This window comes from Asterias amurensis, chromosome 14 (genome assembly GCF_032118995.1).
Source record: "Asterias amurensis chromosome 14, ASM3211899v1".
NCBI classification, from domain to species: Eukaryota; Metazoa; Echinodermata; class Asteroidea; order Forcipulatida; family Asteriidae; genus Asterias; species Asterias amurensis.
The window spans coordinates 17,101,861-17,116,993 of record NC_092661.1 but is presented as its reverse complement, the minus strand read 5'-3'; the positions used below and the strand labels follow the sequence as shown (position 1 = coordinate 17,116,993).

At 40.1% G+C, this 15,133-nt stretch overlaps 1 protein-coding gene across 1 annotated transcript in view; it reads left to right on the top strand.

The window, feature by feature from the left end:
• LOC139947061 (uncharacterized) overlaps window positions 1-15,133 on the top strand; it is a 98,690-nt gene that overhangs the window by 25,894 nt on the left and 57,663 nt on the right. Inside the window, 9 exon segments of the mRNA XM_071944887.1 lie at window positions 1,485-1,899; window positions 3,544-4,297; window positions 4,660-4,721; window positions 4,724-4,808; window positions 5,801-5,876; window positions 6,708-6,899; window positions 10,176-10,304; window positions 11,117-11,388; window positions 12,361-14,323. Of these exon segments, the coding sequence (XP_071800988.1) occupies window positions 1,485-1,899; window positions 3,544-4,297; window positions 4,660-4,721; window positions 4,724-4,808; window positions 5,801-5,876; window positions 6,708-6,899; window positions 10,176-10,304; window positions 11,117-11,388; window positions 12,361-14,323 (3,948 nt within the window).

Sequence of the window (15,133 nt, the reverse complement as noted above, 5' to 3'; positions counted from 1 at the left end):
CACTCAAATTAGCCAAGCACAACATAATTATTATAACAGGGTTACCAGCGAAAGCTCTATGTCACATGTACAGTTTACGACTGGTATCCTGCTCATTTCTGCCAAGCATGAAATTGTTCAACAATACTTTCTGCTTAAGTTCACTGGACAGTATTGGTAGTTGTTAAAAACCAATCTTCTCACTTGGTGTATCTCAACATATGCATAAAATAACAAACCTTGTAACAAACCTTGTTGTGAAACAATTGGTCGTCAAAGTTGCGAGATAATAATGACAGAAAAAACACCGAAGATGTCACACGAAGATATTGTGTGCTTCCTGCTTGATTTCAAGTTCTCATATTCTGAATCTGAAGTCTCAAAACCAAACTCGTGGAAAATTACTTCTTTCTTGAATACTACATGTATGTCACTTCAGAGGGAGCTGTTTCTCACAATGTTTTATACCATCAACCTCTCCCCATTACTCGTTACCAAGTAAGGTTTTATGTTAATCTTTTTTTTGAGGAATTACCAATGGTGTCCACTGCCTTTATAAGCAACTCTATGTAATTGGGCTCAGGTCATTATTTTCAGCACACAGTCCTTACTTCCCCCTATGAGCATCTCTGTACTGTAGGATCTGTCAATCATCACTCATTACTAGAGACAGGCTCGGTCCCTGAGGTCAGCCTTCCTGCCAGTGGTACATTAAGCTTCTAATCTCTCGCAGTGAGGTCTTGTGACACTGAATATATGTAACTTCAAAATCAAACAAGGAAATGACAATCATAACTACAACGGAAACCATTGGTTGTTTCCACAAACAAAAGTGTCCTAGTTTCAATATCGTGGTCTTTAAAAAAGTAAGAAAGTTAAACTGATAAAGTTCTAAAGAAAACAAATCCTTTTTATTTGTGCTATAATTCATTTATTTGTTGGGTACTATTACTTAGATACATGATAGAGTATGTTGATATTACATCGTCAACTAATTGTGCAGGGTTCTTTCCAGAATTTTTCAAAACTGTTGGGGAAAAATTCTGAAATCAATTTATGGAAGTTTGGCCTATTTTTAGTGTTAAGGCAACAATGGTACCAGGGTGTGCTCATCAGGGCCCGACACAAAACATGCTAAACACAAAAATTTGCATAGCATGAAATTTCTTCCTTGATAAAAACAGGATACCCAATGTTGTTGTTCCAGGCAATAGGGAAATGAAAATAAGCTATTCAAATGTTTTAGAATTTACTTGGGGATAGTAAAGCCACAAATCTTGTGCTCATTTATTCAAAGATATATGTATCTGTATCTGTATAGTTGAGCCGGCAAAAAAAAGTTCTAAAGAAACATCACACCAGCTTTGCGTATTGTGTGGATGGGATGGCTTAATTTTTGATGTGAAGATATCTAATGAGTTACTAGTAATCACACTCCCGGGTAAGGCATTCCAGTCCTTGATGGTGGCCGAAAAAAAATATATGATAAATATTTTATTTAACAGCTGCAGACAAAAGAAGATGAGAAACTGGTCAAGATCTTACAACAGCAGCGTCTTCACCAACAGCAGCTCCAACGCCCTCCCACCATGTCCCACCATCAAAATCCCGCCAGTGGTCCCTCCGAAAGATCCCCTCACCAGGGAGGTCCACACCAAAGACACTCACCGAGGCAGAGCACTCCTGCCACTGGCAAGAGCTCCGGGAAGAAATCACCCAAATCTCCGATGGAAGGAGGGGTCCACTCTGACGCTGTGTCCTTCTCTCTTCAGGGGATGCAGGACACCAGGCAGGTAGGAGGAGTACCAGGGACGGCTTGGGAGTCGACAACAGCGGCGGGACAGCCTGTGCAATTGAACTTCAAACCTGGCGCTATGGAAAGAGAAAACTTGCTAGATATGGTGCTGCAGGATCTAGAAGGTGAGTTCAGTCAGGGATGGGATTTCTCTGTTTTGAACCAGAATTTTATTTTCTTTAAACCCCAGGGGTCGATTTCACAAAAAAATGGGACTAGTCCTACATGTAGGTGGTATACACCGGTTCTCGTCTGAGAACTAGGACTAGTCCTAGGTGGTATACAAAACATATTGCTTTTCCCAAGTTAGGACGAGTAACTCGAGTAACTCGTCCTAACTCAAGATTATTCTTAACTCTTTGTGAAATCCACCACTGGCTTTCCCCCCCCAAAAAAAATATATATATATATATATATTATATGTTTAATCAAATTCATAAGAAAATGAAGATTAAACAATGGAACACCCCAGATTGCAGAATGCAGAGTAGGGCTTTTAAAACCAAAGATAAATGTTTGGAAGCAAGCTTTCGTGCTCGCAAGCTTTCACGCTTTGCACTCATAGTTCAGTTTTATTTCAACAGCCTATCACATCTCTGATTAGTAGACTAGCTGTCTCAAGGCCATTGTTATATTCCAAGCCTGCCTCACCGATAGCATGGCTGCTTACTGATGTACATGTAACTAGAAAGAAAAGCAAATTTCTGAAAAAACGGGGCATTAGGTGTTGTTTGCGTCACGTCATTCGCTTTGCATTTGCTTTCACTTATTTAATGTGTATGCACTTTTAAAGTGCTTAAGTCTGTGCCAAACAAAGCAGATACACATGTTATAACCAATGTTACATCTTGTAACATTTAATTCACTTTGCAAAAACATCCTTGAGACATGTATCAAAGAAAGGAAATTGTCAGGACTTGGGGTGTTCTCATTGCAAGATCTTCTTAAATACATGTCGTCTGTAAATTAGAGTGTAATGTATCTCTTTTAGGGCCATGTCACACGAGGCAATTTACAGGCACCCAGTTCCAGGCAATCTCCAAGTACAAAGGCCATTTACATTTCAATTTTCACCCATTTTTCTTGTGGATTGTAAGACAATGTTTGGAAAATAACTCATCTTCTACTTTAATGGTTCTGTAGCATGGACTGCAGTTGGTTAACTCCAAGGTGCCTGCAAAAGTTGCTTTGTGTGACTAGGCCCTTAAAGTACAATAGGTTCATACATGTATGTCCAGCTAGTTTTAGGATGGATAATTGGTCTCTCATTACTGGGCCCAATTTCATAGCGCTGCTAAGCACAAAAATTTGGGCTCTAATCAAGGTTGCACCTGTTACATGTGCCTAAATGTGGTTTGGGGTAACACCATGTGTGTATCTACTTGCCATGTAGATTTTATATGGAAAGGTTTGCGGTAACACCATGTAATGACTATCTCTAATGAGTTGGGGTGGTTCTGAAAAGAACCGTTGGTTTCAACTCGACGTTTCGATCAGTATGCTCTGATCGTCTTCTGGAGAAAGTAGGTGGATTTTGTTCTCTAGACAACTGTCTTGCTTTATATTCTACTACCGCGGAGTAGTTTGTTGGTCGGGAGACTTTTCTGTGCAAACTAAAAGATTCATCAGTGTCGGTCGGAGTTGTGGTCATAATATGTGTTAGTTCCTTATAAGATGAGTGTTTGAGAGAGCCAGTCGTTTTGGTTTTTGGTGATGATTGACGGAAAGTCACTATTAAAACTTATTTAGATATTGATTTTTTTTTTCAGATGAAGAAACTATGAGTAACACAAGTCAGCTAGCCTCCGAGTCTCAATACTTGCCAGTGTCCACTGCATCCTCCCCGACTAAGGCGATCGACCAGCGACCCTCAACAGCCCCTCCCCATGCCATCCCCTCTCGCGATGTTGACCCAATCCCCGCAGAGGTCAAGCCCCAGCAGCGTCCCTACACAGCATTCACATTCCACAAGGATATGTCACTCTTGTCCTCGGGTCAAAAGGACATAGGTCATGACTTCTCCGGGAAACTTGCATCTCCGCAGTCGACCCATAGTACGACAAAGTACGATGAGTATGACAGAAGGCCGATGAAGCCACTTGCTAAGGTCGGGGCTGCAACCAAGAAGGCTAAAGTCCATGTCACCCCTAGCCCGAAGTTGAGTCGGAAACCGCGGGCGGTGCAGGGGAAACACACCAACCCAGCTACTCCAACAGGTACCACACTGATCCGTCACCGATCACCGAACCGAGAAGCGGGGAAGAAGGACGACACCTTCAGTAGCTCAGAGCTGAAGAGGATCAAGGAGATTGCCAATAGTAGGAGGATGGCTAAGAGTCCGACGGCCACCTCGCCGAAGCAGACTAAGAAGAGAGATAGAAGAGGGGTTACAGTGGAACGGACCGATAGGAAGGCATCCACTGAAGGGGAGGAGGAGAGGAGCACACAGTCTGCTCAGCAGGCTGGTGCTTCTATGATGTGCAATCAGGATGCGGCCAAGAGCCAGCCGAGAATGACCAGCAGGTTTGTCGTTGATTTCTTAGTTCTTAGGTTTGATCTTTTGCCTTGTGAACCTTTACAAGGAGCTACAAGTATTATGACGTTATGTTTGTTCAAATACAGTATGTAAGGTTTGTCTTTGAAGGTTTCTTATTGTGATTTTCAAAAAAAAACTTGCATTCATGAATTTTTTTTATTTAAATGAGAAAAGTAGAGTCCATTACACAACATGATCTAAAGAAAACTGGAGTTTTTTTTCTTTTAAATGTTTTTCTTTATTGAAGATACTATTCATTTTGAAGTAACAGATAGTTATTTAAGACCAACAATTATTTCATTTCATTTCTTTTGATACAATGATTCTGCGTCTTCTTTATTCAGTCAAGACAAGCAGGCCAAGGCAGCGTTAAGATTCAAGCTTTCTGGAGAGGTCACAGTGCAAGACGGCGTAACCGGTAGTCATCGACACCCAGAATGCCATCAGAGTCCAGAGGGTGGACGACCACATCAAGTTTCTCAATACTGAACTGGAAAGGTAACTAGCCTTCCATTGTATGCTAAATACCAACCTCATTCCCAGGGGTGATCGATCTCGCAGCGCCATTTTTTCCCAGCATGCCTTGTTCAATCATAATCCCTGGAATTTGAGCGCCTATATTCAATCCTTTCTACGCGCGTACACATGTCTTTCGTCTTAAAAAAGTTTTGTTTAAACAAAATGTATTCGTGCCATAAAAAATGCGGGCGTGATCAACATACAAATAATATCTTAAAACTACGCACTTTACATCTAATGCATAAACAATTTCATGAGCCAATTAGCGTTGTTTCCCAGTACATCCCTCCCAGGGGTTAGTGACGAGAGGCATCGATACGGCGCGCTGCCCATGGTAGCAAGGCTGGCTAAATACATTCATGCATGTGTACAGGCAAACGCCATGGCTGGCAAATGTCATAGAAATGTCTACTAGGCAAACACACAAACGGATGTGCATCAGCCACCACCAGCGTGTTTTCAGTGAAAACAAGTTTATGTAACTTATGAAAACAAATATTGTGTATTCAATGAAAAACAAAAATTACTCTTCCCCCATAAAATGTTGTATCGCTAGACGATTTCCCTTGTTTAGCTTTTTGGCAAAATGCTACACATTATCTATCAGTTGCTACTCATCAAAAATCACAATTTGCTATTCAATATTATCTTTCAGTACAATTTATGTTATACATGTTTAGTCTAAATATTTTGCTATACAAGTTTGCTGGATGAAATCATTTCTGTATTGACCCAATTCGCCTGACGTCATCATCAGAATATCTTGGTTGCGCCATACTGGTGGGCAATGTCATTGTGCGTAATTCAGCGAAGTGCACATTTTAGGCGAGTCGGCGTTTACACATAAACCTATTGACCACCAAAATGGTGAGCGTAGCAAGGGCTCAATACATTGTTTATACCCATAAATTGTTTATTGGTAATGAAAACAAATTACACATGTCCTTTTTGTTTTGTTTTTTTGTTTTAAGAACGAGGCAGTTATACGAGCAAGAGAAACAGCTGCGTACTCTGCAGATGGAGGCCCTGAAACTTCTTTGGTCCCAGGTATGTTAGAACAATCATAGAATCGGATTATGAGATTTGTTTTTGGAGTCAAAGAATAATGTAGATTCAAAGGCAGAGGACATTATTGGTAATTACTCAAAATAATTATTAGCATGAAACCTTACTTGGTAACAAGCAATGGAGAGCTGTTGATAGTATAAAACATTGTGAGAAACGGCTCCCTCTAAGGTAACGTAGTTTTCGATAGAAGTTATTTCCAAGAATTTGATTTTGAGACCTCAGAATTAGATTTTGAGGTCTCGAAATCAAGCATCTGAAAGCACACAACTTCCTGTGACAAGGGTGTTTTTTTCTTTCATTATTATCTCGCAACTTCAACGACCAATTGAGCTCAAATTTTCACAGGTTTGTTATTTTATGCATGTTGAGATACACCAAGGGAGAAGACTGGTATTAGACAATTACCGATAGTGTCCACTGTATACTCAGTTCTTTCCCGAGTTCTGTGAAAAAAATAATATTAATTGGTAAAAATTATTGTTAAAACTATTTGGTAAACGCCAAAATGAATATTCTTTATCCCGATGCACATTTAACATCTCTTATCCGCTGCTTAAAAATAGGATTGAACTGCCACTAGCTACTGGGCAATCTCGGTGCTCTAGTTGGTAAGACGCTGCTCTAGAATAGCAAAGGTCAGGGGTTAGAATCCTATCAGAGTAATAGGCCTGTGTTTTTTTTAACAACTCGGGAAAGCACTACAGTGCTAACACATATCTGTATAAAGAAAACACAAACTAATGTTCTTTATCCGTGGTGTATATTTCAAACTTTCCCTAATGTTAGAAACTTTCCCATTTTCCTTCACAGGTGAAGACGTTACATGATTGGAAACACGATGTAGAGATCAGTGAGGAAGGATTCCCCGGTAAGAGACAGATGAAGACTGTCGCTACGTCCCCACTCTTCAAGAAGACCAAGGAGGACAATGCAGAGGTCTTTGTCTTCCCTGAGGAGAGCGAAAGACCTACGACCTCAAATCAGGAAAACCTCCAGCAGCAGGTACAAATTTGACTTTTTCTTCCGCTACCACGCAGAAAGTAACCGTGACTGGCTTTGGTGTAACTCTACCGTGCGTTCCCACCTGGACTTATATTCCGCGACGTTTGCATAGCGTTTTACATCACGGTCGCGGCGAGTTGACAGGGAGGGCAGTTTACCATGTGTCTCGTTTGGATTTAATTTTGTCATTCTACAGAAAAGTCGTGGTACTTAAAACATAAAAAGTCCATTGGGAACATGGCTTTTTGGTGTATGATAGTAGTGCAGCCTTGCTACCATGGCAATTGCACTGTTTTATTGATACCTCTCGTCACAAACCCCTGGTAGGGAGGTACCAGGTCTGAAAAACAGCACTGATTGGCTATCAAAAGTGACTGCTTTGCAGATATGCTTTTTAACAAGTTTTAATCACTTGAGGGGCACTGAGTTTGCGCTTGTTAAAATGCAAGTAATTTGGTGTGATCGCACTTCAAATAAATTATGTTTTATTACATGGTCATCCTAAACCGCATAAAGTTAGACATATCACAAGCTCAAAGAAGAGTGAGAGAGGGGACCAGTTGCTCTTTGACTTTATTCCTCTTTTGCAGGCTACCTTTATTGTGCGCACATTCAGAGTGGATCGGCCCCCGCATCAAATGAGGTCAAACGGGGTTTCTCATCGGCCCTTCATGTCTGTTGCGACCTCGTACATGTAGCAGTGCATTTTCTATTGTTTCATCCTCCTTGTATCTCTAACATGTCTTAAGGTGGCAACGATATGACGTCAATTCATCAAATATCATATTTGCTCACATTTTTCAAGAACGGTTGATCTGAAACAAGTCATCAGCCACATGTTTCATTTTGGAAATGTTATTTCTGAAACTTCTTTCCTAGTGAAATTACTAAACTGAAGGAACTGATCTTTTTGATGATTGTTGTATTATTGCACTTGTTTGAAATTGTGTTTTATATTGGTGTGTTATTTGCTCTGTGATTATTACAATTATTAACTTGATTTGTCTTTGGTATTTGTCTATCTCAAGATTATGATGATGTGATTTTATTGTGTTGTTTTTCTCCTGTCCATGTTTATTTATTTGTTTTACTAGGGGAAAGGAGAAATGCGGCAGGAACTATCATCAAATTGAATGACATTTTCTTTGTTGTTTAAATTGTTTGTTTGAAATGATTTCATTGATGAAAATTTTGTTTTACTAGGGGAAAGGAGAAATGCGGCTGGAACTATCATCTGATTGAATGACATTTTCTATGTTGTTTTAAATTGTTTGTTTGAAATGATTTCATTGATGAAAATGTTGTTTTACTAGGGGAAAGGAGAAATGCGGCAGGAACTATCATCAGATTGAATGACATTTTCTATGTTTAAATTGTTTGTTTGAAATGATTTCATTGATGAAAATGTTGTTTTACTAGGGGAAAGGAGAAATGCGGCAGGAACCATCATCAGATTGAATGACATTTTCTATGTTTAAATTGGTTGTTTGAAATGATTTCATTGATGAAAGTTTTAACTCTGCTTTTAATTGTGTGTAATAATTTTCTTGTCTTTCATGCTAATTAGTTGTGATGTGACTAACAAGTAAATCATGTGTATGCTCAAGAAATTTTGGCCCAATTTCATAGAGTCGCATTATTTTTTCCTGAATTTTTGTTTTTGATATTTCTATCTTTGTTACTGTTCTATTCTATTACCTTTTTACATTTTATATTCCCTGTATATATTTTCCTGTATTTTCGACCTTTGGTCACCATGGGAAATTTAGTTTTTCAAAGAATATCAAAACCATTAGGCCTAAAGAATGATTGAAAGCAGAAAATATTGCCTGTCAAATTTCTGCTAAGCAAAAGTGCTAAGCAAAAGAAACCAGTCGCACTTGGTACACATGACATGGCATTTCGCCTGGTAAGCCATAATTTGGTAAGCGAAACTGTTCAGATTTGTTGTTACTTTCTTTGTGCTTAAGCAGCTTTATGAAATACATGTATATGTTTCATTGTTAGGTTGTGAAAACAAGAACAATTTTCTGTTGCAAACTACTTTCCAATCATTGTTAGTTATGATATAAATGCAAACACGTTTTTGGTAATTACTCAAAATAATTATTAGCATAAAACCTTAATTGGTAACAAGTAATGGGTAGCAGTTGATAGTATAAAACATTGTGAGAAACGGCTCCCTCTGAAGTACGTAGTTTTCGAGAAATAATTAACTTTCCACGAATTTGATTTAGAGACCTAGATTTTGAGGTCTCGAAATCAAGCATCTGAAAGCACACAACTTCGTGTGACAAGGGTGTTTTTTCTTTCATTATTATCTCGCAACTTTGACAACCAATTGAGCTCAAATTTTTACAGGCTTGTTATTTTATGCAATGTTGAGAGACACCAAGTGGGAAGACTGGATACACCAAGTGAGAAGACTGGTCTTTGACAATTACCAATAGTGTCCAACAGTAACCCTAGCAGAGTCTTTCTCAAGGCTTATTGTTATTTGTGTTACTATATTCATTTTGAACCACTTTTAGACTTAGAGGTTTTAGCATAGAGTGCCATATTCTTGCAATATTTAATATTATTATTACTACTACTTTAATTAAGAGGGGCTCTAAGGTCCAATTAAGTTTTGTGAAACACTTATTTTCCAATTGATAGAGTCCTATGAAGTGGTCAAAATATTACAAGTCCAACCAGGGCTCAACTTTATGGCGAATTCTTACTGCCGAATCTGCGCTTACTATCACCATTCTCCTCTTGCAGTGCAAGCACTGAATTTTTTGCTAGCTGTGTAAGCGTAGAATGCCTAGTACGTGTAATGTCAAGAATGCATGCTGGCAATGTATCAAATTTTTTTTGCGCTCTAAAAGAGTATCATGTAAAAAGGCATTATGAAATCACTTATTGTGAGGTTCCAATTTTGTAAAACTTTACCACTTTCTATTGGAAACGGAGAGTGTCAAAAAACTTCAAGAGTGTAAACTTGAAAAAATGTAAAGAGACACGTTGCCTTGATTATACGTCAGGAACTAAACATGAGACACCAATTTGCGGAGTCAATTTTTTGGACTTCACAAAATAGCCAACCGTGTTTAGTTCTCTAAGTAAAAGGAAAACCCACTGCAATTTAGAGGCTTATTTGTATGGATATTTGTCTACGGTTTCAAACGCTTTTAGTCATAGACCAACTCGTCTAAACCAAGGCAACGTGCCACTTTAAAACCTCCCTTTGTAAGCTTTGTTATTCATACCTACTTGTGCTTTTGTTACGTCCAGGTGAAGAAGTTGCAGGAGTCGATGGATGCCATTGTAAGCCTGATATCATCAGGTGGATTGAACGATAGTCAACCGTCAGATCAAATCACTCAAATAGCATCTCCATTGCGCTCACTGACAAGACCACTGGTAGGTTTTATTATTATTATTTTTTTTTTACGTTTAAAATTCACAGCCAAAGGCTGAATTGTGTTTTAAAAGGCAGCTATTGGTAATTACTCAAAATATTTATTATCGTAAAACCTTACTTGGTTACGAGTAACGCAAGCTGTTGATAGTATAAAACATTGTGAGAAACGGCTCCCTCTGAAGTAGCGTAGTTTTCGAGAAAGAGGTAGTTTTCCACGAACTTGATTTTGAAACCTCAGAATAAAATCTTGAGGTCTCGAAATCAAGCATCTAAAAGCACACAACTTTTTTCTTCCATTATTATCTCGCAACTTCGACGACCAATTGAGTTGAAATTTTACAGGTTGGTTATTATGTGCAAATGTTGAGATACACTGAGTGAGAAGACTGGTCTTTGAAAATTACCAATAGTGTCCAGTGTCTTTAAATACAGAGCTTTATCAAAATAGATTTGCTAAAAGCTTCAGAAAAACATAAAGAATTTTCGTGGGTTAAAGGGATTGTATACATTTGGTAATTGGAACCCATTGTTTGTTTCAATCCGTTGAAGTTGTAGTAACCTGTGAAAATTTCATTGTGTTTTGGTAGTGTTTTTGAGATATCTGGTTCTACATGTACATGTATACAGATGTGCCAAAAGCCCGGGGATCGATTTGAGAGTTTGATCACTGTATGCCTGTTAGGATTATTAATCTAGAAATCTTTGCCACACTTTCATATTTTCATTGCATCAAAACCTCACACTTTTTAATTTTCCCTAAAAAAATCAATCTAATCCGTAAATTTTCTGTGTCTCTGATTTCCTTCAACAGACTCTTGATCGCCCAGGAGAACTTGAGAAATCTTCTCCAGCTACTAGTATCCCACGTAAACCTCAGAACGTCCGTGTATCTTTGCGCTCCGACACGAGCCTCTCCCTTAATTGGACCCCTTCCTCAATCGTCGATGGATCGTCAGTGTCCAGTGCAGTCAGCTCTGTCCTCGGCTATCGGCTGTATATCAATAAAGACAAGCGCCCTCTTGAGTCCATTGAAGTACCAACAACCCAAGCAATTCTGGGAGGGCTCTTGCCAGGACTGTACAGGTCAGTTCATCACAATTATCTACAACTACAACCCTGGCCGAGCATGAAATTCTTCTCCTAGAGTTTGATTTTAAGACACTGGACACTATTGGTAATTGTCAAAGACTGGTCTTCACAGTTGGTGTATCTCAACATATGCATAAAATTTGAGCTCAATCGGTCGTCGAAGTTGCGAGATATTAATGAAATAAAAAACACCTTTGTCATACCATGGTCACACGAAGTTGTGTGCTTTAGATACTTGGTTTCGATACCTCAAATTCTAAATCTGAGGTCTCAAAATCGAATTCGTGGAAAATACTTCTTTCTCAAAAACTACGTCACTTCAGAGGGAGCTGTTTCTCACAATGTTTTATACGATCAATCAACCTCTCCCCATTACTCGTAATCAAGTAAGGTTTTATGATAATAATGATTTTGAGTACATGTAATTACCAATAGTGTCCAGTGCCTTTTCGATTTGTTTGATAAAATTTTCCTTCTCTTTCCCAAAGACTGAATATCCTGCCTGCCTGCCTGGCCAAATCGAACCGGCTCCCAGTCAATGTTGGCTCTCATTGCATGGTCAGCATTCCTGCATGAGATAATGACATTGTTGGGGGAACCTGGGGACCATTTTGGCTGGGATTGTATTGCCACTGCGTTTTCAAACTCCAAGAAAACTCTACAAATTGGATTCTGGCCCATCTGTTACAAAGCAGATATCTTACTATCCACTCTTAAATGAGCTATAACAATAATAATAATAATAATAATAATAATAATAATAATAATAATAACAATAATAATTATAATAATAATAGAACGGCTTTTATTTAGGGCCTTTAACCCCAAAAGGGTTACAGAGGTTAAAAATTTGAGGAAGTCAAGGAAATATCGAATCGCTTTAAGATATTTTTGAGCTTTGGTGCATTATTTGAGATGTATCGTAACTACTCGAAATCAACTTATTTTATTATTTGTCCTTTTTAGATTTACTGTCTGTGCCTTTACATCTACATGTGAATCACAAGCCTCTGACGCTGTAAGTATTGAAATACCTCAGATGAGCAAGTATGCCGATCAAGGCAAGCAGGACAGCATCTTGCACTCGCCTCTAGGTACTGATAAGAGCCAAGGAGATGCTTCCATCCTGGATGATGACGTCCCCACACAAGATTTGGACAGTAAGGATGCGTTTGACGATACCCTCCGCACAAGTCTACCACCTTCGCCAGAGCCCCCACTTGTGCAGACTCAGATTGATGATTCCCAAATTGAGAATGTCGCAGCCTTCACAGTCGCTCGTGAGATGAGTCTGGCGATAGTAGAGCAAGCCATGAAGACGGCTCTTGATTCGGAAGAATCAGCAGGCGATGCGTCTGTCGGGAATGATCTGCCTCCTCGAGATGATCCAACCGGAGACAGCTCAACAGGAGATGGTAGTAGTCCTGGAGGTGGTAGTCCTGGAGGAAGTAGCTGTCCTGGAGGAAGTAGCTTCCCAGGAGGAAGTAACTCCCCAGGAGAAGGTACCCTCCCAGGAGGAGGTAATGGTAAAGTACAACAGGAAGAAATGACTGACCATACTCCTCCTGAAGGAGAGACATCTGAAGAAGGTCCTACCACCAGCTTAGCTAGCAAGGATGTCCATTCTACAGCAGTAAAGCATGATGCAGCCTTGGTAGACACTGCATTGATTCATCGACAGAACTTACTGATCGAGCATCTAATAGACATGAAAGGCATGTCCCAGGATGCTGTCCTTGTGAACTTGCTTAGCGAAATAGCTCAACAGTCGCCTCATCATGACTTACAGAGGGGTGGAGTTGAAAACTTGCTATCCTTTCCAACCCACCAGGAAAGCATTCAACAGAACGGACAGAGCAGTGCGACGGTAGGCACCAGTGCCTCAAAGGGTGACCAGTGTTTGCCAGGAATCAAAACTGAAGTAACGGCACTAGAACCACAAGAACAGTCAAGTGCCAGTGACATTCAGTCCATGAAGGGACTCACTGTGTCGCCAGCCAAGGGTCAGGGAAGGGGTCTACCATTAAGTGGCTTGAAAGCACATCCTGGCAGACCTGCTGCAGATATACCAGTCCACATTCCTCGAGGAGCCGTAAGAAATCTCATGATTCGAGAGCAAGGCAGTCGCAGCCCCTCGCCTAAGAGGGCCTGCAAAACGTCATCTACAGCCTACGCCAACAGAGATAGGTCCCACTTATCTCAAGCACTCAGCAGCCGACAGCTGAAGCCAAGCAAACTCGCCATAAGCTTTTCAGGGCCATCTTTAGTCAGCAACCTTAAGCAAGGGTTCCCTGACGATGACTTCAACAGGCCCAAGAGTCAAGAGATTGAGGCGTTGAATTTGGAGATGTCCTCATTGCAATTATCCCAGCAGGATTCTACATGTACACTGGATGAGAGTAGTTATGACGAAGGAACAGTTGGACTTAATGAGGTGTCGAGAATGAAGGAACCAGGTGATACCTCTCCCACCAATGGCTACAAGGACACACCTCTCTACTCCTTGCAACCATCCGCATCAGCCGAGCTGATCCAAGACACATCTGATCAGATGCCTTCCCCATACACGGAGGCTCAAGACACATCTCAAGGCCCATCTGCTCTTCCTTCCCCTACTCCCTCTGCCTCAACTGACCCGGCGAAAAAGGACTCCAGGAACAAATCAAGAGCAAAAACACCCTCCTCTAGTGAGACACCCGCCTCCACCAAGGCACCTCAGGAAAACACAAGCCCAGAGTCAACTCGTGAGTCAGCCAGAACCACACAGAGAAACCCACCGACCCTTGGGTCACCGACTAAGAGCAGACTACCAAGAATGTTCAGTGGGATCCCGGAGTCCAGAGCGAGGTCGGCCTCTCCATCTACCAAGACAGTGGCTCCAAAGAAGAAGACGTCGCCGTTGTTCATCAGTAATAAGAAGACAGATAAGGTAAGGCAATCCAATGGTTTTGTTCAGTGTATACTAGTTACAATGTGTAGCTGTTTAATACCCTTTTTTATACTAATAACAGCGGCATAACTATGATAACACATTGTAGTCAATATCTATTGTCTTAACAAAATTAAAACTAAAAGAAACGTACTATATATGTATAGGATTTGAGGCATTGCATGGTGAGGTATCATATATTTGTTTTGCGGAAACACCATGTGTGTATCTACTTGCCAGGTAGAGTTTGTTTATAGAGAACTGTCTTTCTTTATTCTACTCTTGCGGAGTAGATTGTGTTCGGGAGACTTCTAATATTAACACTAGGTATTTTATGGTGACTGAAAACAATGACCAATATAACGAAAGAGATTGATTACAATTTTGTTAAGGCCCATCTTTGAGAATTGTTGTTTATAAGTAAGTAATGAGTGTGCTAGAAGAACAGGACTGGAATAAAGCCTAGGTCAACAGCAGCCAAAATATCTTAACCTTGCGACGCCCCACCCATTAAATTCTACAAGGTTGCATTGGTTACTGCAGGTTGCAGTACCTCGTTAACATTGTATTAGATTTTGTTACTGTGGAAGTAAACCGAAGTGAAACTGTACTAAAGATGGTATCGAACGTCACAAGGATTGTCATGAGTGGGTATCTCTAACATCGGTGACTTCTATCTACGCCTACCATCAATAAGGGCTTGGCTCGATCGGAAGAAATGGGTTAAATTATTTGATTGAAACAGAGATTGGAAAAAAGTCTTTCAGAGTGACGGAGTAAGATTACATAGACAGGTGGATTGTGACCCAA